A 27083-nucleotide genomic window follows, 5' to 3' on the forward strand; every position below is an offset into this window, starting at 1 on the left:
AGTCAAAAGCTACTTAGAAAAATCAGATTATAATTTGCAACTGAAATATTACCTAATATTTAGTCTATGAGACTACCAAAGTAATACATAAAAAACTATCAAAAAATGCAGTATTTTTTTTTCCTTATAATCATGACTCAAAGATGGCAACAAAGAAAAAGACCTAGCATTTTGCATGGCCAGCAGAAAAAAAATATTTTGGCATTCTGATAAGAAGAGGTATTTGCCCCTAATGGATATAAATAGAGAATTGTGAAACACGGTTCCATTTGTGTATACCTATCTAAAAAAATACATAGGCCAGATAAGATTTGTAAAGTATTGGTGTCACTTGAAGATTAAAACAAAATTTAGTTATAGTCACTTCTTTATTTTATCTGCACTCAAAAGCCTCTTACCTTTTCTACTTCTTCTTACTTTTAATTTATATGACAGGGAGTCTTTCATACTTTGGAATTAACAAATACGGTATTGTAAAGAATGAAATTCTAACTCCAAACATTAGCTGATATGGTTTGGCTCTGTGTCCCCAAATCTCATTTGAATTGTAACTCCTACAATTCCCATGTGTCATGGGAGGAACGCTGTGAAAGGTGATTGAATTATAGGGGTGGGTCTTTCCTGTGTTCTCATGATAGTACATGAGTCTCACAAGGTTTGATGGTTTTAAAATAATGGCAGTTTGCCTGCACGAGCTCTCTTTTTGCCTGCTGCCAGCCATATAAAATGTGACTTGCTCCTCCTTGCCTTCCGCCACGATTGTGAGGCTTCCCTGGCCTCGTGGAACTTTGAGTTTTCCATTAAACCTCTTTCCTTTGTAAATTGCCCAGTCTCAGGTATGTATTTATCAGCAGAGTGAAAACAGACTAATACCGTAAATTGGTACCAGTAAAGTGGGATACTGCTGAAAAGATACCCAAAAATGTGGAAGCAACTTTGCAACTGGGTAACAGGCAGACATTGGAACAGTTTGGAGGGCTCAGAAGAAGACAGGAAAATGTGGGAAAGTTTGGAACTCGCTAGACTTGTTGAATGGCTTTGACCAAAATGCTGATAATGATATGGACAATGAAATACAGGCTGAGGTGGTCTCAGATGGAGATGTGGAACTTGTTGGGAACTGGAGCAAAGGCGACTCTTGTTATGTTTTAGCAAACTCTTTGTTTTGGCCAAGAGACTGGTGGCATTTTGCCCCTGACCTAGAGATTTATGGAATTTTGTACTTGAGAGAGATGATTTAGGGTATCTGTCGGAAGAAATCTCTAAGCAGCAAAGCATTCAAGAGGTGACTTGGGTGCTGTTAAAGACATTCAGTTTTAAAAGGAAACACAGCATAAAAGTTCGGAAAATTTGCAGTCTGACAATGCAACAGAAAAGAAAGAGAAGAAAGAGGAGAAATTCAAGCCAGCTGTAGAAATCTGCATAAGTAATCATGAGCCCAATGTTAATCCCCAAGAAAATGAGGAATATGTCTCCAGGGCATGTTAGAGGTCTCATGGCAGCCTCTCCCATCACCTGAGGACTAGGAAGAAAAAGTGATTTTGTGGGCCGGGCCCAGGGTCCCTGTGCTTTGTGCAGCCTAGGGACTTGGTGCTCTGTGTCCCAGCCACAGCAGCTGTGGCTGAAAAGGGCCAACAAAGAGCTTGGGTGGTGGCTTCAGAGGATGCAAACGTCAAGCCTTGGCAGCTCCCACATGGTGATAAGCCTGCCAGTGCACAGATGTCAAGAACTGGGGTTTGGGAGCCTCCACCTGGATTTCAGAGGATATATGGAAATGCCTGGATCCAGGCTTCCCTGGTGGAACTGTGAGTTTTCCATTTAACCTCTTTCCTTTGTAAATTGCCCATTCTCGGGTATGTCTATCAGCAGTGTGAAAACAGACTAACACATTAGCTTTTATAACATTTATAAATCACAACCCTCTCTTTTGCTTTCACAAAACTGGAAGCCTTGCTCAATGCAGTTCTTTTAAAAGATGACAATCTACTATCAGAGTAAGAATCTAAAAAGTTTTGACTCATTGCTTCATATTCCTGGATGATGCATTGAAAGAATGGTTTTCAAAGCATAGTCTTTGGATCAGAAGCTTCAGCATCATCCAGGAGCTTTTTAGAAACAAATTCATGAGTCCTACCCATGAAACCTAGAAAATCAGACTCTCTGCAGGTGGGCCCAGAAAACTGTTTTGCCAGGCTTTCCAGGTGATTCTTATGCAATGTTAAAGTCTGAGAACCATGTATTTAGAGGGAAGATTAAGGTCGGAATCTATCACCGACCTGTTTCTGTAAAGAGTTTTATTAGAACACAGCCATGAATATTCATTCAGGTTTCATGGCTGCCTTCACAATACAACTAAAAAACTGAGTAATTCCAACAGACACTGTATGGTCTGCAATAAAATAAAAATATTAAATTTTTACTATCTGCCCATTTACAGAAAAAGTTTGCCAACTCCTATTCTAGACATCTAAAAGATTAGTTGTGCAACAGAATAGACCAACTTTTTCATATAATTTTTATCTCTAAAAGGAAAATGATGGGATTAAAATAGTGGTAAATTTGTAATAGATAAAAACAAAATATAATTTAAGATTGTATTTTACTGTCACTTACATGATCCGCTGTGTTTCTGATGAAAAGTCAACATATCTTCCAAAAATATATTTAAGGTCCTAGGATTTCAATAAGAAAAAGACAAATAACAAAGCCAGGGGAAAAAAACTGTTAATAAATAAATAAATACATCAATGCATCAGTAGAAGAGGTCATACTGGACTAAGGTAGGCTTTAATGTAATATGACTGGTGGCCTTTCAAAAGGGGAAATTTGGACAGATACTCACAAAGGGAGTATGCTATGTACAAAGGCAGAAATTGCGGTGATGCTTCCACAAGCCAAGGAAGGTGAAAGTTTGCCAGCTTCTGCATACCAGCAGAAGCTATGGGAGAGGCACAGAACAGATCCTTCACTCAAAGCCCTCAGAATGAACCAATCCTGCCACACTTTTGACTTCAGTTTGCCTCCAGAACTGTGAGACAACACATCTCTGTTGTTTCAGCCACTTAGCCCTAGGAAATTAATACATACCCCAAACTCTGTCTCAGTATTTACTGCCAGAGAACCCAAGCTATGAGAGTATTATTTTAATAAAAAATTAACCTGAAAATACTAAACAATAATTTGTCATGCCCTGAAGCACAGTAAGAAAACCACATTCTTAAAGGTAGTTTCAAACAGACTTTAACACATCAACTATAAAACCTTCAAATTATTTTCATTTACATGAAAAAAAATCAATTTATACCTACCTTTTCTTGAACATGTTTAGCTAAATTCTTTACATAAATTCTACAGTTTGGTTCACCCGGTTCATAACTTCTGAAAACTGAAAGTGTTTCCATTTCTTATTAAAAAACAAAAAACAAAGATATAAAATTAAAATATTTTAAGCAAGTTTTTAAAGATAATTACAATTTTGAAACCTAATTGTTAAATAGACAAAATAAGCTTTATGAAAATGTTAAAATTTTCACTTTAACATAAAATGAAAATTAGTTCATTTTCATATGAACTAATTAGTAACAATATTACATAAAATTAGTAACAAAATTAGTAACAATATTACAAATGGGTTTAAATATACTCACTGAAAATCTGAATTGATTATATAAAAAACTTTATATATATATATAACTTTTGTTTTAAAAATTTCAGACTTCTAGAGTAACTACAATTTGTCCAATAAAATATCTACTATTAAAGGTCCGTTAAGATGAGTCATGTTATAAAAAAGAGCAAAGTATATATGTTAATTGATTTGGGTAGTTATTTTGCTTAAAGTGAATTTCCCAAACCATCAGCCACCTCCATATTTAAATGCAAGAATGAAGTAAACACAGTATCAGGCATCTCAGACAAACCATGGCCTAAGAACCCTTGTATAGCTCCTCTCATTTAATGTCAGTAATCTGTTCTAGAAAATCGGATAGATGTTTTGTGTAAAAATCCTAGCTAGAAGTCTATTTCCCATTACCGTAGGAAAAATTATGTGCTACACATCAATCTAAAGCCTCTAAATATTTTCTGACAATGTACCAAAACAGTAAAAGTCTTTGAGAAGTAGAAAATTATCATGTTAGGATATTAAATCCTAAAATCATGTATTTCTAATCACCATTTTTTTTTAAATCGCTTTGTATGTATCTCAGACACAGTATTTGTGACAGTCTATCAGCTGCATTTGGAAAATATAACTCCAGACTTGTGGGACACACTGACTTATTTTAAATGCCACATGAAAGTTTTAGGAATGAAAACAAAATTTTTTCCTAAATATAGACTGGAAACACTGTATGGAAAGGAACGTTCCCTTCACTATAAAGTATGAGTATTTAAAAAAAACAGAAGAAGTGATTACAAACATTAATCGGAGAGATGTTTTAAAGTATGTGCCTTAAATTAAGGTAAATGGCATGACAGATTTGTTTTGTTTCTATAGAGTCAAAGATATATAAAATGGAATATGTGCTTAGTTTATTTCGTGACATTACCTTCTCTAGAAATTCTGCCCTTTTCCAATTCCCTTCTAGAAATACATTCTGAAGGCATTTCATCAGAGTCTTCTTTAATCTCCTCTGTGATGTCCAAATTAGGTTTGGGGAAGATTTTTCCAAATCCTATATTGGATGCATCAACTTCAGTAGCAGGTAAATCTAAGAGTTCAATATTAACATTAACCATTAAGAATCTCTCCTTTAAAAATAGTTTTTGGGTCCCCACCTCCTATTTTATATTCAATAATATATCTTCTGGCACTAAAATTCTTTGGTGTTTCTCAATATACTAAAAGAGGCATGCACAAACATTTTCTATAAAGGTCCAAATAGTAAAAAAAAAAATTGTGTTAAAGGGTGACTAGCCATGAGATAAGAAAAATTTATAAAAAGAAAAATGTTAAATAAACACACTAAAAAGGAGCTACCTGAAAAGGCACTACATTCTCACTCACCATCCAAGATAGGAATTAAAACTAGTCACAGTTTTTCACTCACTATGTTTGCAATACTTACTAGAATTCTATCCTATATTCACACAAGTGCTCAAAGATATATGTGCAAAGACATATTCCAGTATTTTCTGTAATAGTAAAAGAAGGGAAACAACCTCAACTTCTATGAAAAAGGCATGATAAAATATTGACAAAATTATATTAAGGGCTATTATACAGCCAAAAAATGTAAAGTATATGTTTATGCTTTGACATAGTCAGCTACCCCTAACTAGATTGTAAACTTCAAAAAAGAGACCATGGCAAACTTGTCCATGGAGTCCGCTAGATAACAAACTTTCAACAAGTCATTAATGAGTGAATGATAAATACCGTCAAAACATTATGTTCATTTAAAAAATAAGAGTGAAATGTGTTCATACATATACAGGATAAGGTCTGGAAGGATACATACATACACACACACAGACACACACACACACACGTTATGTATATACACATACCAAATTGCTAACAGTATTTGCCTTTAGGTAGTAGGACACAGGAGAGTGAGGTTTGAGGTGTTAACTTTTTAACAATTTTACTTTGTTTTGGTTACATTTCTATCAACTTGTATTATTTCAGAAATTTCAAAATAAAGACTTAAAGAACAAAAGAACACCATTATATCATCAAGTTCATGGTTAAAACAAGTAAAAAAAACCTGTAATTTCAATACATTTGTTTTAAACTTAAGAATAGTATTCTTGGCAAACAATCTTCCATGTCTTTTGGATTAAAATATATATATATATTTTTTTACATTAAGTCTACAACTCACAAAATAGTAACATTGCTTGTTTTCTAACCAGTATTAATATAGTTACACGAATAAAACCATAGGCCACGGCATGAAACAAGCAATGAAAAAGTCAATAAAAGAAACTCCATTATATTTTTAGTGTAAACATCAGCAAAAAGCACTAAATTTCATTCTAGAGGTCATTATTAGCAAAGGGTAACAGTGACAATCTCACCGTTTACCATCAATTTCTGTTATATAAAAAAGTTGAAAGCGGATATTATTCCATGATTTTGGGAAACACTAATTGCATATTTTAAATAAAGTTGACAAATACTAAAATATGAAACATTATATGTAAAACTTAATTCTAACACAATAAGTTGATTTCAGCATGTGAAATAACTAGAATATCCTTACCATGATTTTTTTCCTCACAATTTTGTTCCTTTTCTAAATCTTTCTTAAATGCAGCTGGCATGTCGGTAGATATATGGAATTCAATTCTTTTATTACCTACAGGTTGTGGTTGGTCAAATACATCTGAAGGTAACAGCACTGGATGTAAACTGCTATTTAAAAACAATCATAGCATTAGTTTGTAATTGCAAATAAAATCCTGAGTAAAATATTATTTCAAGTTTACTTTAAATTTTAAAAGTTAACACTGACAAAGGACTCACTACACTTTTGATATTCAATAAAGTGAGTGACTTAGACTTATTAGTTTAATAAACTTTAATGCTCTCATATAGGTACTACTAAATTATTAGTTTACACATAAAAAGACTGAGGTTCAGCGAGGTCAATAATTTGTATAAGGTCATTCTGTAAACGACAGAGAAGGGATTTGATGACTCTTGATTCTAAACCCCAGGATATTTATTAATATGCAAAACAGTGCATTCTATGTTTGATATTTTAAACATATCTATATAATACTAGACTTTGATGACTTAAAATTGTCAATAGTCACATTAAAACCATGAAAAGAAACAGATGAAATATTGATAATATAACATATTAATATTTCTCATTATATCCAAAATACTATTTCAGCATATAATCAATACAAAAAGTTATCAAGATATTTTACATTATGTTTTCATACAATTTTAATGTGGCTCACATTAATTTCTACTGTTCAGTGTCACTATAAAGATTCAAAGGGAAAAAAAGGTAAAATACTCCAAATCAAACATGTATAAAACAAGTATCATTTTACTGGCAACTTCTGGACTATAACAAAATGTCCAAAACACAATGGAAAGGTAAGGTATATCTACTAACATTCTTGGATAACTACGGTCTGACCCTTATCCCAAATCTGCAAATTCTTTAGGAAGTTTATTACAAGATAAAGTAGTGCAAAAGGAATTCTTAATTTTTAAAAATATAAATGGCATTCCAATGGCTTCTTCAATAAATTCAAACTCCATCGCCTAACATTTAGGGGAGGTTTCACATCCTTCTAGCTTTCCCTTTCATCATTTCTATTCCTATTCAATAAATTTTCCTACCTCTGGAAACTTTCCTTTTATTCTTCCATTCACATAGGATACAGTTTCCCTGCCTAATTTTTGTCTCCCCTCCTTAAAGGGCCAGCTCAAATGTCTCCTCTCTCTTACAACCTTTTCAAATTTCTCAACTGGCTGTGACCTCTCTTTTCTCACAACCTTTTAGTTCTTAGTTTATATTTCCTATGTCATGTATTATAATTGCTAATGCAATAATCATCTGTGCATTTGGCTTATTATACTTAAGATTATTAACTCACTGTTTGAAAAGACAGCATTAAACTTTAAAAGCATGCTTCAAACTACACACAATATTTAGCAGAAAACCTTACCATACACTCAATAAATACTTAAAGGCACTCGGGTGGGTCCTGTGTGCCAAGTAAAGATATGTGAATTTTTATCTGCTGGGTACTTTTTAAGTAAAAAATGTTTGATATCAGGTGATGGAGTTAAGAGAAACTAAATAACTGTATATAAACACACTGATGTTTATATTAGTGACATTATTCACTAATATATTACACTAGTGACAGTAATGTCACTAACAAAACTGTAAATGCACGAGGAGAAAGAGAAAAGAAATGATAAAAGGAAAGTAAATGAATTTTGTTTTCAACAATATCTTAAGTGCCTATAAGATATTCTGAGTCTGCAGACAGGAAGCTGGAAGCAAATACCTTAAGGCTTACGACAGAGAAAAGAGTAGTGGTCAACTGTGAGAGAATTATGAATATTTGTAAATTTGGCAACTAGGAAGCCAATGTAAACCAAGAACACTGACAGGAAACAAATGCCAGAATGAAGAATGATGTGAATTAAGCAAGTAAACAAAGTACATACAGACAACCCTCATTTTTTAGTTCAAATAAAATTACCTGTGTGAAGGACACAAAGGTGTATTCAACATATCCTTTATTTTTCTCTTTTTTCTCACATGGCGCTGCTTTATTGTTTTAGGTCTTTTGGGCTGAAGATTTGCTAGTTCCATTAATTTGTTCATTCTACAATGAGGAGAGGGATGATAAACAAAATTTCCTTTCTAGAAGCATAGCTATTTACACTGTTTCTATTAAAGTTAAATTTGTATTTTGGTGTATAATTTAAATTATAAAATGATTTACTTACATCAAGTATATAGAACACCATCAATTAAGAGATAATCAATTTGATAAAAGCTCAAATACTAAATTGCCTTGCTTAGCTTTCATCTTACTTAGAAAAAATTAAAAATAGACTTAATTACATGTTATCAATTTTTAAAATGTATGTTTCATCATAAGCAGTTGCCCAAATAAAATGGCTGGACTTCATGCCAAACAGCTGAACAAGATACAATAATAAAATCGATATAATATTAATGTTCTTAAATCATTTTTATTCATATTCTAATTATTAAACAGAGCCTGGACTGAAATATGTCATTTAAAAGCATTTTGTGCAGAACTGTTGCAAATCATTATATAAATAAGGTAACTTAAATTACCTGAGAACCGTTTTCAAATACTGTACTATGCTCTGAAGTAGTTTCAGGAAGTGACAACACCTTGTACATAGCTTTTCTCTATTAAGAGTATGAATATTTAATATTAAAGATAGATCTTGTCTAGGCATTTCTGTATCATCTACAGAGCAGGAACTTGGAAACCGCTAGTCCCAGCTCTACTTCTCAAGGTTGTATATTTGTAAAATACACACACAACAAAATACAAAAGAGAGGAAGGAGGGTATTGTTCAAATAAGCTTTAAACCTTTTTTCCCTGAGGAAAAATGAAAACATATGCTGTAATTTAAACCCTTTTAAAAAACCATGGTTTACCAAAAACTTTATGAAAAAATTTAGTTATTCAAAGTATATGTCTGTATTTATAAATTGCTGACCCGAAGTACACCAAGCCTCTACAAGAGTGCTAGGCATATATTCAGTAATTATTGGCTGAATAAATGAATAGTACAGGTTGAGCACCCCTTATCCAAAATGGCTGGAACCAGAAGTATACCAGTTTTGTAATATTTGCATATACGTGAGATCTCTTGGGGATGAGACACAAATTTAAACATGAAATTCATTTAAGTTTCATATACAACTTATACACAAAAGACTGAAGATAATTTTATACAATATTCTTAATAATTTTGTACATGAAATAAAGTTTGTGTACATGGAAACATCAGAAAGCAAAAGTGTTGGCTGGACATGGTGGCTCACGCCTATAATCCCAGCACTTTGGGAGGCCAAGGAGGGCGGGTCACTTGAGCCCAGGATTTTGAGACCAGCCTGTGCAACATGGTGAAACCCTATCTCTACAAAAATATGAAAAATATTAACCAGGTGTGGTAGCACATGCCTGTAGTCCCAGCTACTGGGACTGATGCGGGCAGATTGCTTGAGCCCGGGAGGTTGAATATGCAGTAAGCCATGATTGCACCACTGCACTCCAGTTAGGGCAAAAGAGTAAGACCCTGTCTTAAAAAGAAAAAAGAAAGAAAGAAAACAAGCAAAGGTGTCACTAAGCCAGCCATATGTGGTATCATACTGGTACTCAAAAAATTACAGAGTCTGAAGCATTTTGGATTTCAGATTTAGTTTAGAGATACTCAACCTGTACCATTTTTCTTTTGTTTAGGTCTTGTTACATTTCCTGAAGATAAGAGAGAAGCATGAAACTAGAGCTTGGTACACGCAAAGGCTATGTTCTCTCTCAGGACTCAAGATGAATTACTGGCAGAATTCCTCACTACATCCTTTAATGGAAACCTAAGTAAACAAACAAAAAAGGGTTTGGCCAGGTTACTGTAGCATTTCTAATTACTATCATTATTTTTATAAAGAAAGTGAAGTTCACAGAGGTTAAGTAATTAGCCCACAGTTAACACTCAACAAGTTAAAGTAACCATCTATCAGGCACTGCCAGCTTCCCTAAATGTCTCTGTTTAAGACAGATAGTGTATTCACTCCCATTTTATAGTTTCAGCCCCACCTATGCTTTGATTTTAACTCTTCCCTTAGAAAGAGAATATACTGCACATTGTACCACTACTTGGGTGGACACTGACTCAGTCAAATTGCAATTATTTGTATATGTTGCTCAGAGTCTGCTTGGGTTCTGCCTCATGCCAACCACTCACACCTCCTATATACCACTTCTTCCGTGCACAGTCACCTAAGATTTTGATCATTTTCCCATTAGAGTCCTGCAGACAGGGGTTGACAAACTACAGCTCAATGACCAAATCCAGCTAGCTGCCTGTTTTTGTAATTAAAGTCTAGTTGGAATAAGACCACACCAACTCATTAGGTGTACTATCTATGGATGCTTTCCTACTACAAGGGTAGAACTGAGTAGCCACAACAGAGACCACATGACTCTCAAAGTCAAAAATATTTACTCTTTGGTCCTATAAAGAAACAGTTTGGCAATTCCTGTTCTAAGCCAGGCTGTGGATTATATACATGACCATTATTAACAATGTACTATTCTTTGTCAGAATCCTTAAATAAAATGCATAGATTGTCAAGAACTATCAATAAAAAGAATAATTCATCTGCAGTAGTTACTATGAATAGTTTTGTATGAAACCCTAAAGAATTACTCTAGAAATTATTCTGAGGTAAGTAGAGTCCAGAAGAATAAGCATCTGTCAAAACATGAACATGGACGATGTATGTTATGTTCTAAGTTATGTTCTAAGGTTACCATAAACACTAAATCACTGTCCCTAGGAAAATTCAGCATTAGGTTCTTGGAAGCCTTTGTTTACAACATCTTGTCATCTGATCAATACATTACCTTGTTTGATATGTGTTTATGTCTAAGAACACCTTACTTAATATACACTGTTGATTCATTAACATTGACTCACAGTCAATACTACCGTAACTCTGGCCTGAAGGAAAGCCATGTATTTTCTCCATCAGGCTTGACATAGCGTTCTTGAGCTCAGGAACACTAAAGAGCACTTCAACACCATGCTCAAGGGCCATTTTAAACACAAGAGTCGCAACAAAAAAACTCAAAAATGTGAAAAAAGGTAGTGCTGAACAGACTATGAAAAGGATACTTGTTTGTAGTATAAGAACTGAAACAAGAAGGCAGAGGGTGTCTTTATTTGACTTCATCTCAGAATGTGTGTGTTGGCTGACTCAAATTTTTCACCACATGGTACAATGTCCATTTCCACAAAAAAACTTTAAAAAGTACATCAAGGCCGGGCACGTGGCTAATGCCTGTAATCCCAGCACTTTGGGAGGCTGAGGCAGGCGGATCACCTGAGGTTGGGAGTTCGAGACCAGCCTGACCAACATGGAGAAACCCCGTCTCTACCAAAAATACAAAAATTTATCCAAGCATGGTGGCACATGCCTGTAATCCCAGCTACTCGGGAAGCTGAGGCAGGAAAATTGCTTGAACCTGGGAGGCGGAGGCTGTGGTGAGCTGAGATCGTGCCATTGCACTCCAGCCTGGGCAATAAGAGCGAAACTCCGTATCAAAAAAAATAATAATAATAATAATAATAAATAAAAAGCACGTCGATTATTGATTTTGAAGTCACAAATAAATTTTAGCACGTAGGCAAATTCTCAGATATGGAATCCACAAATAACAAGGCTCGAACGTACTTTATAATACCATAATCATCAATCTAAAAAATTATGCATAATCCAAAAATTTTCACTTAGGTCTTGTTATCTATTCTCAGGTCTTAATTTATAGCTGCTATATATGCCTGAGGTGTTGGGGGGCTGAGGACAAATTCTAATCACCCCAAATTATTAAGTATTATACACACAAAATCTAGGGAGAGCAAGAGTCTCTTTCTTACATTCTATGTTTCTTGGAAACTAAACAAATTTTTCATGTTACAAACCTCTGTCGGTCCTCATCATCAGTGCTTTCATATTCTGATTCTTCACTAGATAATTCCTCATCCTCGTCTGGCAAAGGAGGTTCCTCAGGTGGCTGAGGAGATGTGGGTGGAAGAGGTGCATGCAATGGCATATAGTCTTCATACTAATTAAAAGAATAAAACAAAAATACTATGGCAGTCCAAAATATTTATAGAACAAACTCCATCTGAATACTTCATTCTCATTTCTAACACATGGTCTTTTTTTTTTTTAACACATTCTACACATATTAAGGGAACACCTTGTATGGCAGATCACTAGCTGATGACAAAATTTGTCTCTTCTTCCTTTACCCTCAGCTGAACTAAATTTTCAAAGCTCCTCTGCAGTTATATTTCCCCTTGTAACTGAGTTATAGCCAATGAAATGAGACCATTAAAAACTCCCACATACAATTCTTCCTTCCTGATCTGCAGACTGTGTAGCAATGTCTTCATCAACCTGGGAAGGCACATGGTCGAAACAATTCAGGTGTTTTTCGTGGCTCAGTAGAACAAAATATCCCTCTGCTCTACTTTTGGAAAGGATCTGACATAACCAAAAATAACTTTTATTGTATTAAATGACTAAGAATTTATTTGTTAACAGCAGCTAGTATAACCTTAACTAATTCTCCAGTAATATATCAAGCACTGAGTTGGTGTTGGGGTTACAAAAAGAAAAAAAAAACAAATCCTAAAATTAATAGTACATACATTAGAAAAGCAACAAATCCCAAACCACATTCTCTTCTATTCATATATGAACACTCACAGTATTAATAATTTTGCATTGCTATTATTCATAAATATACTAGGAGTACTACAGCAAAATAATAACTAAAATTATTCAAGAGCAGGTATAGCCTACTTCTAAATTATTGACAGATTTGCATAGTCAAGTCTAATAAAAATATCAGCCCCCTTTTTCGTCTTTTGCAAAAAAAGCTCTATTTGTGACAAAACCAGAACTATGAAATCTTTAGGTAATTTAGTTAAATATAACTACCTTATAGGATGGCACAATGTTTTGGCTCAAAAAACTTAACAACACTGGATGAAATGATAGCCTTTATTGACAAAGGCATTTCTTTCATATTCTGGCTTTTCCTCACTTAACAGTTCTCAGTTCTACTATTATCATCATATTACTTTATACCCGTTCCTTATTTTCAATGTACATCAGAGGTTGCTACAACACCTGTATAATTCAGCCTCAATAATCCCATTCAGGAAGAGAAATTTTGACTTGAAAATTCTAAGAGCTTTCTTACCATGGGAGGTCGCACAGTAATTGGTCCAAAAGGTGTGGGCAAATTCATTTTATTCATAAGATGAAGGACCTTAAAATGGTAAGACATTTAAATTCACATATAAAATGATTCAACTCACATCTTGTATTTTATGCACTAAGAAACTTTGCTATAATACTATTTATTAATTGAGTGTAAAGGAAGACCTGCCCATCTCTTGCCTTTATAATCTCTGCATAAGGTAAAACAAGGCATTAGTATATCTCAGATTAACCTTCCTAAAATGTCAATTCTACATGTTCAATTAGTCCCATCGCTAAGAATGTAACGTTCTTGCAATATAAAAACTACTGAAATGATTTTATATCTTTAACCCAATTATTGTAAAATTATAAAACAGAGAAATACATTAAAAAATAAACATCATCTATACTTTGTACTTCAAAAAAATATGTTATTACTGCCAATATTTTTAAGCATTTGCTCAGGGGTTTACTATAACTTTTCTTTTAAGAATCTCTATGTTAATGATGTATTCTAAAGTAATAGAGAATTATCACAAATTACATTTCCCAAACTAGCTTCTGTTTATTAGTATCCACTTATACGATACCTTATAAAAGTCTCTACTTGAAAGTAGAAAATATTTAATTACATTTAAAATACTGTATCACTGGCTGTATAGAATTAGTCTGATTACTTTTATGAGAATCAGCATGAAAAATAAAGTATCAAGCTATACAACAAGTCCTTTTAGGAAAAGTTTTATTCTACTTACCTGTACATAGAACTTAGGCACACTTGCCAAGGCATTTACAATGTTTGCTAGGATTGTGCTGGAAGGTGGTGGGTACATATACTTGAGGCATGAATTTAAAGGAAAAGTCAGCCTATAAAACAAAAAACATTTAAGATGCTTATGTTTTCATAATTTCATATCAGTAACTCATTTTAGGTAACCTGATAACAAACACACTGCTCAAATGATACAGTACTATTAGATTTACCTTGTTCCTAAAAGATCCAAAGTACATTTAAAAAGAAAAATAAGCTACTGCATTTCTTGGCAGAGGTTTATCTTGTAGCTCTGAACATCTTAATAGATGCTTTCTCTGCACTGAATTCAGTGACAAACTCATAACTCAAAATGTTTATTCAACATATTAAAAATATGCATGACATTAAATATCTTTGTTTTTAAAATTATCTTATTTGCAATGATATCTGTATATAACACAATATACAATAAGCAATAAGATATCTGTATATTACAATATATAGTAAGCAAAAAGCAGTAAGATATCTGTATATCTGTATATAACACAGAACAAAAGCAAAAGAAAAGCAAACAAAAACGCTAACCCATGGTTTGGTGCAATTCCATTTTCTACTGTTAAATAACCAAGTTCTTTCTTTTCTTTATCATCTTCCACAGGGTCATCAGACCTAGGACATACAGAATCAAAGTTAATCTTATCTTTCCAAAGGGTGAAAAACTGCACACAGAAAAGATAAATTACCTTTTCAAACATGTCATTATAAAAACAGCTTCATTAAAAAAAAAAAAAAAAACTTTCAAGTATTTCTCAAGCGAACACCAATAAATGGGAAGGGAACTAAAATTAACTAAAAGTAACCTTCACTGAATCCTTTCTGTATTATTATTGCATTGAGCACTACACATTTTCATATACTCTTCACAGCAAGACTATGAAGTGGCATAATTGTCACTGAACAAAAATAAAACTAAAGTTTACATGGTATAAAACAGTGGTAATCAAATGTCTTTAATGTGTGTCATAATCACTTGGAGAGTTTATTAAAACTCATAGACTTCTACAACATTTTCCCATCCCTTCCATCCCTCAGTTAAGTTTCTGATTCAGTAAGACTGGGTTAAAGCTCAAGGTTCTGTATTTTGATCAAGTTTACAGATGATACAGCTGATCTAGGGACCACACTTTGAGAACCACTAGTGTAAAGCAAATTTGTGAAGCTGTACTACGAAGAGTCACAGCCGGAAACAAAATGCCAGTCTTGATTTCATGACACTGTGATATCTCTGATACAAAGACTTCATACTAGTTATTTTCCCTCCATTGAAAGTTGAAGATGAATTCATTTCAGCCCACTCCCTTCCCACTTCATAATGATTAGCCCGTAATATTAAATCTGGTTCCTAATGCACAATTAGCAGCAAAAATAAACATACTGTTTTACTGTACTAGGTTTAATGGAAAAATCTGTCATTATTCTTCCAATTACCTGCTAGTCTGAAAACAATACAATAACTGCATAACTGCTTAAAAAAAACACACACTTTAAAAATGTAACAAAAATGTATGATTTACATACCTTTTTTTTTTTTCAGAGCCTGAAGTGGGACATGGGGAGTGAACTCGATCTTGCTCTTTTGCAAATTCAACGACTAAAGTATGACCTAAAAGTTTCAGTTGATGGAGTCTTGTCAATGCCTTCAGTTAAAAGAACAAGAGTAAACATTTCACAATTGTACCAAAAATGATTTGTTAGAGACCAATTTTTATACTTTTTTTTTTTTTGCTAATGCTGTAAACAGTTCCTTGACTATTTCCTAATTTATTTTTAATCTCAGGCTATCAAGCCTTTATTACTTATTAAAGGACTACTTCCTATAACTTAGGAAAATAAAAATCTAGCTAAATCCCACTTTATGCCAGCTCTGCTTATACCCAGGCAGCTGAAAATGGCTAGAAAACAAACTAACAAATTTCCCTGGCCTCACTTTCAATTTATAAAAACTACCAGAAATCTCAGGGTGATTTTTAATTATGCCACAAAATTACTTATTACAATCTTAGTCTATTTTTTCCACCTGTATCTAAGAGAGTATTTTGTACTTTCTTCTTGTTCCTTAACCTCACAATACTTTTCTTGTATTCCGTTAGCTTAGCACCTTGTTTTCTACTTTGAGACAACAGAAGTGATGACATGAGAATATCAGACTCCCACTATAACTCCCCATCAACCAGCATATGCATGCTGTCTGTTATCATCTATTAACTATCCACATGCCTATCTAAATCCAGCTGCTTAACTTATATACTAAATTCCATCCTCTCATCTCCTCAAGGGTCTTTACTTAGCTATGCTCTGGAATTGTGTGTGGTGAGGGGTGTGGAGGGTGATCTTATTTATACTGTTAATTTACTGTCCTCTACTGGATTATCCGTATCAGTATGAAAACATGCTCCTATTTCTCCCATCCTAAATTTGTATTATTAGTTTTGCAGTAAAACTCTGTACAAGCTATCTAAACCCTCTATCTATAACTCCTTTCTGCCTATTCAGTTTCAAACCTATTTCAATCAGGTTAATGCTTTAATAAGTTTACTGAGACTGCTTATCATAGACAACAAATTTTGCATTGTTGGGCCAATGATCAACTCCTAGTCTTCACTTGGTTGCATTTAATATAGTTAATCACTCCTTCCTTGATACATGTCATTCACTTGGCTTCAAGACTTCATACATTCTTTTCTTCCTAGCTCGCTGGTTTGTACTCCTCCATCTCTTTGACTTGTGCCTTCTCTCATGTTCTTAATGTTAGAATGCTCCAGAGCTCTTGTCCTGGTCTTCCTCTCTCTCTCAACATATTATCTTGGTGATTTAATCCAGCATCCGAACTTTAAATCTGTATGCTAATGATTCACTAATTTATAATTTCAGCACAGACTTCTGTCCTGAAGTCAAGGAACACATATTCAAATAATGGACAGCGCCCCATAGATATCTAACAAACATTTCAAATTCAACATTTCAGAAGCTAGACCACTTAATCTTTCCCCCAGCCCCAAATGTGCTCCACCAGGAGCCATCTGTATTTCAGTTGATAGCAACTCCATTATTCCAATTATTCAGGTCAAAAATCTTGTAATCATCCTTAATGCTTCTTTCCCACATTCCATATCCAAGTCATTAAGAAATCCTGTTTGCCTATACCATAAGGCCATAGTCATCAAAACAGCATGGTACTGGTATAAAAATAGGCACATAGACCAATGGAACAGAATAGAGAACACAGAAATAAACCCAAATACTTACAGGAAACTGATCTTCCAGAAAGCAAACAAAAACATAAAGTAGGGAAAAGACACCTTATTCAACAAATGGTGCTGGGATAATTGGCAAGTCGCATGTAGAAGAATGAAACTGGATCCTCATCTCTCACCTTATACAAAAATCAACTCAAGATGGATCAAGGACTTAAATCTAAGACCTGAAACCATAAAAATTCTAGAAGATAACATCAGAAAAACCCTTCTAGACATTGGCTTAGGCAAAGACGTCATGACTAAGAACCCAAAAGCAAATGCAACAAAAACAAAGATAAATAGATGGGACTTAATTAAACTAAAAAGCTTCTGCACAGCAAAAGAAACAATCAACAAACAGACAACCCATAGCGGGAGAAAATATTTGCAATCTATACATCCAAAAAAAACACTAATGTCCAGAATCTACGAGGAATCCAAATAAATCAGCAAGAAAAAAAAAAATCCCATGGGCTAAGGACATGAATAGACAATTCTCGAAATAAGATACACAAATGGCCAACAAACAACTGCGCAACATCACTAATGATCATGGAAATACAAACCAAAATCATGAGGCAATACCTCCTTACTCCTGCAATAATGGTCATAATGAAAAAATCAAAACATAATAGATGTTGGCAGAATATGTGGTGAAAGTGACTTTCACACTGCTGGTGGGAATGTAAACTAGTACAGTAAGTATGAAAAATAGTGTGGAGATTCCTTAAAGAACTAAAAGTAGACCTACCATTTCATCCAGCAATCCCACTACTGAGTATCTACCCAGAAGACAATAAGTCATTATACAAAAAAGACAGTTGCACATGCATGTTTATAGCAGCACAATTTGCAACTGCAAACATACGGAACCAGCCCAAATGCCCATCAATCAATGAGTGGATAAAGAAATTATGGTATATATATATATATATATATATATATATTCCATATATATAACATGGACTACTACTCAGCCATAAAAAGGAACAAAATAATGGCATTTGCAGCAACCTAGATGGAATGGGAGACCATTATTCTAAGTGAAGTAACTCAGGAATGGAAAACCAAACATCGTATGTTCTCACTCCTAAGTAGGAGCTAAGCTATGAGGACCCAAAGGCATAAGAATGATACAATGGACTTTGAGGACTCAGGAGAAAGTGTTGGGAGTGGGGGTGAGGGATAAAAGAATTCACAATGGGCACAGTGTATATTGCTTGGGTGACAGGTACATCAAAATCTCAGAAATCACGATTAAAGAACTTATTCATGTAACTAAACACCACCAGTTCCCCCAAAACCTACTGGAATAAATACAGTAAGAAATCCTTGCTTCTACCTTCAAAATATATAAAGAATCTAATCACCGCTAACCACTACCATTGTGGTCAAGGCAACCATCAATTCTGGACTGAATTACCACAATATTTTAACGGATTTCCGTTTCTACCTTTCCCTCCCTTCAGTCTAGTCACAAAAGCAAAAGCAATTCTTTGAAATATCAAGGTCACCCCCTTGCTCCAATGGCTTCCTATTTTACTGACAGCAATCTAAGTTCCTTACTATAATCTACATAATATAGATTCTATGACTTCTCTGACTTCAAATCCAATGATCACTCCCACTCCTGCTCCCACAGATCACTCCCACTATGTCTGCTCCAGTCACAGTGGCTTCCTTGAACAACCTGACAGGCATGGTCACATCCTAGAGCCCCTGTTCCAGCTGTTCCTCTAATTCAAAGGTACTTCTCCCAGAAATTTCATTAGCTAACTCCCTTCGCATCCTTCAAATTGTTGTTCAAATATAACCCTAACTACAGCCTGACCTCTCCCCACTTAGCACTCCTGATCTTATTGCTCTACTTGTCCTTTTTCCATAGCATTTATCATCTTCTAAAATATTAAAGTTTATTATTTATTGTCTGTCTCCCCTTTTGAGAATATGAACTATAATCATCTTTGTCTTCACATATAATCCCAAAACCTAAAACAGCATCTAGCACATAGTAGGTACTTAACATTTTTGAACACGTGAAAGTACAAGCCTTAACCAGAGACCGGTTTTGTGCAAGACAACTTTTCCACAGGCCGGGGTGGGGGGTGGGGAGAAGATGGTTTCGAGATGAAACTGATTCATCTCGGATCATAAGTCATTAGTCAGATTCTCATTGAGAGCGCAACCTAGATCCCTTGCATGTGCAGTTCACAACAGGGGCCAAGGCACTGCTGATCTGACTGGAGGTGGAGCTCAGGCAGCCAGGCGGAGTCGCCCTGAATAGAGATAAAGCTTCCTCAGCCTGCCAGTCACCTCCTGCTGTGCGGCCCAGGTTCTAACAGGCGGTGGTTAGGTACCAGGCCGTGGCTGGGTACCAGTCCGTGTCCCAGGGTTTGAGGATCCCTGCCTTACATCATCATACAAAGTTAATTTTAAAATGTTTCAATAATTTTCAAGACCTTAAATGAACTTTAGACCTCTTTACTGTCAGTGAAGCCTTGATTATCTGAAATGAAGGTCATCTAACCTGACTTACTCCAACTTTCTTCTTCTCAAAATGGGTATCACATATGTTCTTATTTTCAAAGATTTAAGGTTTTTCATTTTTAATGTTAACTCCTCCTACCTGACTCGGCTACTTACTCTATTCTTGAACATTTCTCCCTTTGTTTTCTTAATCTATCACTTTCCAATAAGGCCAAATGCTCTCTAGCCTAAAAGCCCTATCAATATTGCCATTAACCTCTTACTGCTTCCTTTCACTACAAACATTTCCAAAGACAATGACTGGCTCCATGTCCTCTCCTCCAAGTTATTCTTGACCCTAAAACAATGCGTTTTTCATTACCATACTTTATTTATAATGTATTATATTTTTAAAAATACTTTTTTTCTGAAAAAAAATTACCTATCATTATAAAAGTACATATTAATATAATATGAAAGCCCTCTGTAATCCTACTCTCAGAGAAAGATGCTTTTAACATTTTGGTGTATAGTTCTGCCATATTTTTTCTGTGTATATGCTAACATGTATACCATTAGTTTCAAAAAATCTGAGGTTACATCATACATAATGTTTCGCAACTTTATTCATGTACTCTATCTGGGCTATCATTCCATATTAACACATACCATTTGACATCATTCTCAGACAGTTGCAGTCCAGTATATGGATATAATGTGATTTAAGGCTTCCCTTCCTTTTACCGATGAGAATTTGGGTCATTTCTATTGTTTCATGGCAAAAAGACTTTAATAGATGTGTTCATTCCTCATTTTGCATCATCACAGGATTTCATCTTCTTAAAACACACTTCTCTTTGCATCAGTGATAATTTCCTTTCTAGTTCTCCTACTTTAACTGCTCCTTCCCATTCTTCTCTCCTAGCTTATTATCCTTTGGGCAATCATATTTATTCACATGGTTGAAGAATCTTTCCATTCTTCACCTTGCCTCAGCTCTCACTAATATTTTTAAATATTTCCATAAAAGTAGCCCAATGACCCCTCCAAGTTAACAGATGACAAGTGAATTCATCATATGCCTTTGCAAACGTCCTCTGGATCCTCATGTCAGCTAATATAACAACCCAAATAACTCAATCCTCAATCTAAATATCCTGAACTATTCTTTCTCTCAACCCCTATATTATAAAACCTACAAACTCGATCTCTATTGAATATATATTTACTTCCCCCTTTGTCTTCTTACTGTCTTCTTCAGATAGTTATTCTTGCCTTGGCCATTATAACAGCCTTCCATTTGGTCTCCTACCTCTAATAATTCTGCGCATCCAATCCATGATATGAACTATACCAGATATCTTTAACAGGCCTGATCATATTATGAGCCAGCTCAAAAGTATCAAGTGTCCACCTACTAAACCAAACTCAATACCTCTCTCCCAGACTCAAATCTATTTTTCAAGTTCCATTTCCATCTCAACCCTTAGCTCCTGCTCCACTTATAACTTCCAATATCTCACAGCTTTATTTGGTGTTCTGCAAGCCCAGAAGGCCCATCTCCACTTGTTTCCTTCTGAAAAAATCCAATTAATCATTGGACTTCTAGCTAAAAGATCACCTCCTGTGAATGATTCCCTGGCATTATAAAGAAATGTATATTCTCCTTTTAACACCTGAAACATCTTACCTTGTAACAGTCACAGAGATATTTATCAATCTAAATCATTTAGAAATTGTTATTTTAATTACATATGCAGTTAGTTTTTCTTTATAGATAATCTACTAAAGGACTGGGCAAGATCTGCCAACTGACAAATCAAATGTAGTCTGTTGGGGAAACTGTTGGAATACAAACGCTTTTGCTTCTTAAAAACCACAGTTAAACATTATCTGAACCAAGATTGTATAAAAGGATCCTGTTGACAACTTTAATCGTCAAGAAAAAGTCATACCTTTATAGCTGCTTTTTCATTAGGGAATGTGGCAAAAGCTGTATGTTTCTGAAACAGAGTTAAGGTACAAATTACTTCCAATATAATTTCAGTTTCTCACAAAGAAATCTGACATTTTACCAGTGGAGTAATGTGACATGTTAATAAAATCACGGGAAAGGATGAAAACTCAAGACCATTTAACTGATTACTAATTTCAGTCCAGTGGTTTTCAATACTTTTTGAGTCAGACTTGAGATGAAAGCTATGCAACCTCTATCATATAAAGACACACGTTTTACACATGCAAATAGTTCAAAAGACCAAGAGTTTAAAGACCTGTTCTACACAGAGGGTCACTTTTAACTAACTAAAAATTTATTTCCTTCATTTATGCAGATCTAAAGATTTTAAACTTTCCTCTATACATAACAATGCGTAGTTTAAAAACATTCATCAACAGAGAAATCATTCTTCAAGGTGCATATTTCCTTTGTGCTTTATCTTTGTAATAATGTTCAATGGGAGAAGTCTATTTTTAAACATAAATTATACGGATTTTAAAAACCATCAGAAAAGAAACACAAATCAACAGTAAAAGAATCACTATGCTAAGGAAGAGCTCTGGTCAATGCTTATTAAAAATTACTTTAATAATTATATCGCACATTCTAATTTTGTCTAATCTGATACACGATGACCTGATGTACTTAAATTGAGCCATATATAATTTTTTTTTTAATTTGCGGGCATAAGTGACATTTAAACTGATCAAAATTGGTCTTTCTTCTAATTCAGTAACTCTCAACTTGGGCTGCACATTAACATTAAAATCACCTAGGGAAACTTTAAAACCACTGAGTCTTGCACCATCGCTATTCCTATTTTAATGAAGAGAAATCTAAAACATCTTTGGATATAAAGCAAAACAAAGTAATTGTGTAAATTCCTACACAGGTACTCTTAACAGCCCTAAAAAATTGTTCCCTAAAAGATGCCATCGGGAAATTTTCATGAAAAGCCTCTTTTTCTAGTTGAAACTCTGCATTTAATTTACGCAAGTCACCAATGTAGCTTCTCCTCTATTTTAATGAACGATTTAACATTGGCTTATAAATGAAGTAGGACTTTAAAAAATCCCTTGATGCACATCTGTAAGAATACTCTTGAGTCCAGGAGAAATAACCCCAAATTCAAAAAAGTTGTGAGGCTCTCAGGATGGATCCGAAAACTCAATATAACTAAGCTAATTTCCATTCTTCTGCTTTGTCGTTCTCACTTGCCCTTTTCTGCAGTGCTATGACTAATCCAGACTCGAGCCGATTAAAACTCCACTTCGCAGAGCAGATATTTTGATAAAAAAGAGGTAGGATGGGGGAGCTCTCATCACACAAGTCCATCTTCCCCACTCGTTTCCATTTTACTCTTGTCAGCGCTCCCCCTCCCCGGTCACTTCCCAAATGCCTTCCCGGGAGACTCCGGAGGGGCGCACCCTTACCAGTCGCCCCTTATCTGACAGGACCCGCACAGACTGAGCCCCGAAGTACTTCAGCAAGTCCTCTTTCTCCTCAGCAGTAAGCTCAGCCGGCAGGTGCCTGACCAGAAGGGTTCGGTCGCCCCGAGGCGGGGAAAGCGAGGAGGAGCTCGTGCATCCCCTTGATATCGCAAGCGGCTGCTCGGGAGCTGCCATTTTCCTTGGAGAAGCAAAAACAGAAATCGTGGGAAGAAGTCTCAGTCAAAATCGCGGCATCAACACAAGCTGGGAGAAATATTTTTTCCGCCTCGCGCTAAGGATTCTGGAAACCAGGAAATACCGAGAAAGAAAGTCACCTTCTCGCGAGAACTGCGCCACGGAAAAGCGGCAACCCTTCGAAGACTCTTTCTTCGGGGAAGGGCGCGGTCTCCGGAAACACTTACAAGCAAAAATTGGCCCAGAGATATGCGAGGGTTAACACCAGTTGTCAATCAAAGAAGGAAACAGGAACCCCAGCCACTTCAGGGAAAGAAGGTTGACGCTCAAGGACAAGAGGACTCACGACTGCGCATGTGCGGGCTGGGACCGTCACAGGGCGGGGCGGGGCGCACGGCGGGGCGGGGCGCACGGCGGGGCGGGGCGCACGGCGGGGCGGGGCGCACGGCGGGGCGGGGCGCACGGCGGGGCGGGGCGCACGGCGGGGCGGGGCGCACGGCGGGGCGGGGCGCACGGCGGGGCGGGGCGCACGGCGGGGCGGGGCGCACGGCGGGGCGGGGCGCACGGCGGCGAGCGCTATCTGGAGCTGACCGCGCGGCTCTTAATCCCTGGCCTTGGGAAAGTGAATTGGCCTGAATAGCAAGGAGGAGAACTTGGGTGTGGAAATACCGGGTATGTTCTTACAGTATTTAGATGGTAAAATATAAAGCTAGCCAGTTATTCTGTCAACTCATTAGACACCATTGTAGGGAGGAGAACTCAGTTTAAGGGGCAAAACGTTGAGAGTTCAGACTTTTTTCTTGAATCAGTAGGCATTTAGCAGACGGATAGGCCCCTGCCAGGGTTCATTTCGCAGAAATGGCAGCCTCTAGGGAGAGGTAACCTAATAAATAAATTATTGCGTGTGTGTGTGTGTAGGGGTGTGTGTGTGTGTGTGTATGTGTGTGTGTAGGTGTAGGTACTTTTCTCCCTATTTTACAGCTGAGGACACTGATGTACAAAGAGGTTAAATCACACAGCTAGAAAGTAGAAGAACTAAGTTTTGACCCTTGGTGTTCTGACTTGGGGTCTACATTCTAATCCACTGTTCTGCCTAGATTCTGAATGGAGTGAGGCAGGGATCATCCCCGGAGGGTCAGGAATGTACCCCTCACCCCATACAGAGAGGGCCTTGAGGATTCTAAAGAGAGGTTTTATGCTAGATGTAGCTGCTACAGTCTGGAGAACGAGAGTTCCTCTTACAGTTCTTTTTGCCACTTAAATAAATGTTAGAGATACAGCAGTAAGCAGTATACCAGCAATCTGCTGTCATCCCACATTGGTTGGGGAAAAGGAGAGAGACAGATATTAATGAAAACTAGAAGACAAACATGAGAAGAACCTTCCCCACACACCCACCAAAATATCAGATAGGTAGAGCCAGACCACGTAGACGCTGTAGATTTGTTAGGAGCCCTTTTTATTTGAAGAACATTTAGAAACTGACAAATTCTTTAAGTAGGTGTGTGTTGAGGGGAGAGAATCAAAGTTTAGGTATGAAAATTTCTCCGGTTGCAACGCAAAAAACAGAAGCAGAAAGACCAGTTGGACTACTGTAGAAGTCTGGAGAAAAACACTACCATAATAGTTTGGTGAAAGTGGACATGTAGAGAAGGAACTGGAATTGAGATATGTTTTAGAAGTAGTTGATAGGAACTTGCAGATGAAGAATAGTAAGCAAGGATAAATTCTGGATTTTTGGCTTAAGCTAGATATTATCCATCTGTAGATGATGATGCCATTTGCTGAATGTGAGAAGATTGACCAAGTATAGCTAGGTTAGAAACTGTAGTGGGACATTGGGAATAGAGGAACATATATTAAGTTTAAGGTATCTATTCAGTATCCCTGTTTCAAGTAGGAAGTTGAATGTGTGTGTTTGGCATTCTTGGGAAAGGTCACCACTAGGTATGGCATCAACCTATATGGTATTTATATCTGAAGAATGACAAAGGGTATAGATAGAATTGTGCCCAGAATGGAGTCATGGGACATGCAGATGTTGAGAAGTTGAGGCAAGGAAGAAGAAGAAGACAACCAATTCCTGCCCTCTCAATGCTTACTTTCTAAAATCAAGACAGAATAAATATGTAAATAAAGTTCTTTTCAGAGAATAATAAGTGCTTTGGAAAAAATAGGGTAGTGTTATAAACCGATTGGAGTGGTCATGCTATTTTAAACACTATCCTTCAGCGGCTTTTGTGTGTGTGTTCTTTGAAGACTTGTTTGGAGCTTCTATCAAGGGAGCACTGCTACACGTATGCCCTTACAGAAAAATCATCCTCCTCTATGGGGGTAAGTCATCCTCCTCAGCCGAGTGGGCAGCTTTGGAAGAGACATATATGGGGCAGTTAGGAAGGAAGGGGAACCCAGCTAGTTAGCCAGATCAGCCAAATCAACTGTTGGGATCAGTTGGTGACAGGTGTCATGCAAAATGACCGTCACATCCTCCCTGTGACTCTTATGTTTAGTAAAATGTTCCAGACATAGTGCACATTCTGTAAATATCTATTCAATGAATGAATGCATGAAGGAATTCACTTTTATATTTACCACTGCCTCTTACGGTTAGGAATTACTACAGGGGCTATCAGGCAGAGTTTAATGGTCATTATCTACTGTAATTCAGGTATCATGACTGAGTGGAATAGTTACATGACAGAATTTTATTTTCTCTCCACTTAATTGCTTTTAGTTGTACTCAATGAAATCTACCTTATCCTTTCCTTGACAATATCTCAGGTAGAGGTCATAATTTTCTAGTCACTTTCAGTTGCTATCAGTACAGTTGGTTTGAGATGTCAAGTCCAAACTCCATTAAGGTGTCTCTTCTTACACTCCCCTCATATCAGGCTTGACCTAAAGGATTGCAGGAATATGTAATACACTCTAATCTTTTCTGTGTCTGAGTGTAGGTATGTGTGGTCGTATCTGAGAAGTACCTTTCTCATTCCCTCCTCTTTGTCTAGCCCAGAAGTTCCCAAACTTTTTCAGTTATTGGTACCTTTATTGTCCCAGCAGTTTTTTCTAGCACCCCTTGATGCCACCTTATTTCCTATTCCACTCTGGTTTTCCAAGAAGCACTTGTTTAATATGAGAGCAACAGCCAAAAACCCAGCTTTTCAAAGATATGACATTCTTAAAAGGAATTAAACAATATCTAATGTTCAAATTGAGAAACATCTCAAGCTGGTAGTTCAGGTAGTGTCTGGTAAACAGTGAGTATTGCTATGTTTCCCTCAAATATTTAAAATATCCTATAGTACCTCTATAAGGTGGCAAGGGTACCTGGGGCACCTTAGCACAGTTTGAGAACTGTGAATTTAACTCATTTTCAGTCTTGATTTTCTTTGTTGGGGAATGGGAGGTGGGAAAAGTAGTGGAGCTTGGGAGTGTCTGACTTCACTGAGCAATTGTTGGTTCTTTATCTCATTC

The 27083-nt window shown here is 36.0% G+C and overlaps 1 protein-coding gene and 1 non-coding gene across 18 annotated transcripts in view; one reads left to right on the plus strand and one right to left on the minus strand.

Moving 5' to 3' along the window:
- RNPC3 (RNA binding region (RNP1, RRM) containing 3) overlaps positions 1–24038 on the minus strand; it is a 29637-nt gene extending 5599 nt beyond the window's left edge. For 2 of the 16 annotated variants that reach the window (XM_054685375.2, XM_063798859.1), the window contains exons 1-13: positions 23750–24038; positions 23418–23613; positions 21941–21988; positions 15802–15920; positions 14809–14892; positions 14225–14336; positions 13468–13536; positions 12176–12318; positions 8185–8310; positions 6210–6358; positions 4551–4712; positions 3309–3403; positions 2614–2672 (exon numbers count right to left, since the gene is read on the minus strand). In XM_054685375.2, coding sequence (XP_054541350.1) covers positions 2614–2672; positions 3309–3403; positions 4551–4712; positions 6210–6358; positions 8185–8310; positions 12176–12318; positions 13468–13536; positions 14225–14336; positions 14809–14892; positions 15802–15920; positions 21941–21988; positions 23418–23609 — 1358 coding nt within the window. In that variant the 5' untranslated portion in view covers positions 23610–23613; positions 23750–24038. The other 14 variants (XM_063798879.1, XM_063798878.1, XM_054685362.2 and 11 more) reach the window with 9 other exon arrangements.
- A 110-nt stretch (positions 24039–24148) lies between these two features.
- Positions 24149–27083, plus strand: part of LOC104001770 (uncharacterized) — a 109480-nt gene continuing 106545 nt past the window's right edge. For both annotated transcript variants that reach the window (XR_001707992.4, XR_010152974.1), the window contains exon 1: positions 24149–24281. This is a non-coding gene — a transcript (uncharacterized LOC104001770). The remainder of the gene's footprint in view (positions 24282–27083) is intronic.

The sequence above is a fragment of the Pan troglodytes genome, chromosome 1, assembly GCF_028858775.2.
Source record: "Pan troglodytes isolate AG18354 chromosome 1, NHGRI_mPanTro3-v2.0_pri, whole genome shotgun sequence".
NCBI lineage: Eukaryota > Metazoa > Chordata > Mammalia > Primates > Hominidae > Pan > Pan troglodytes.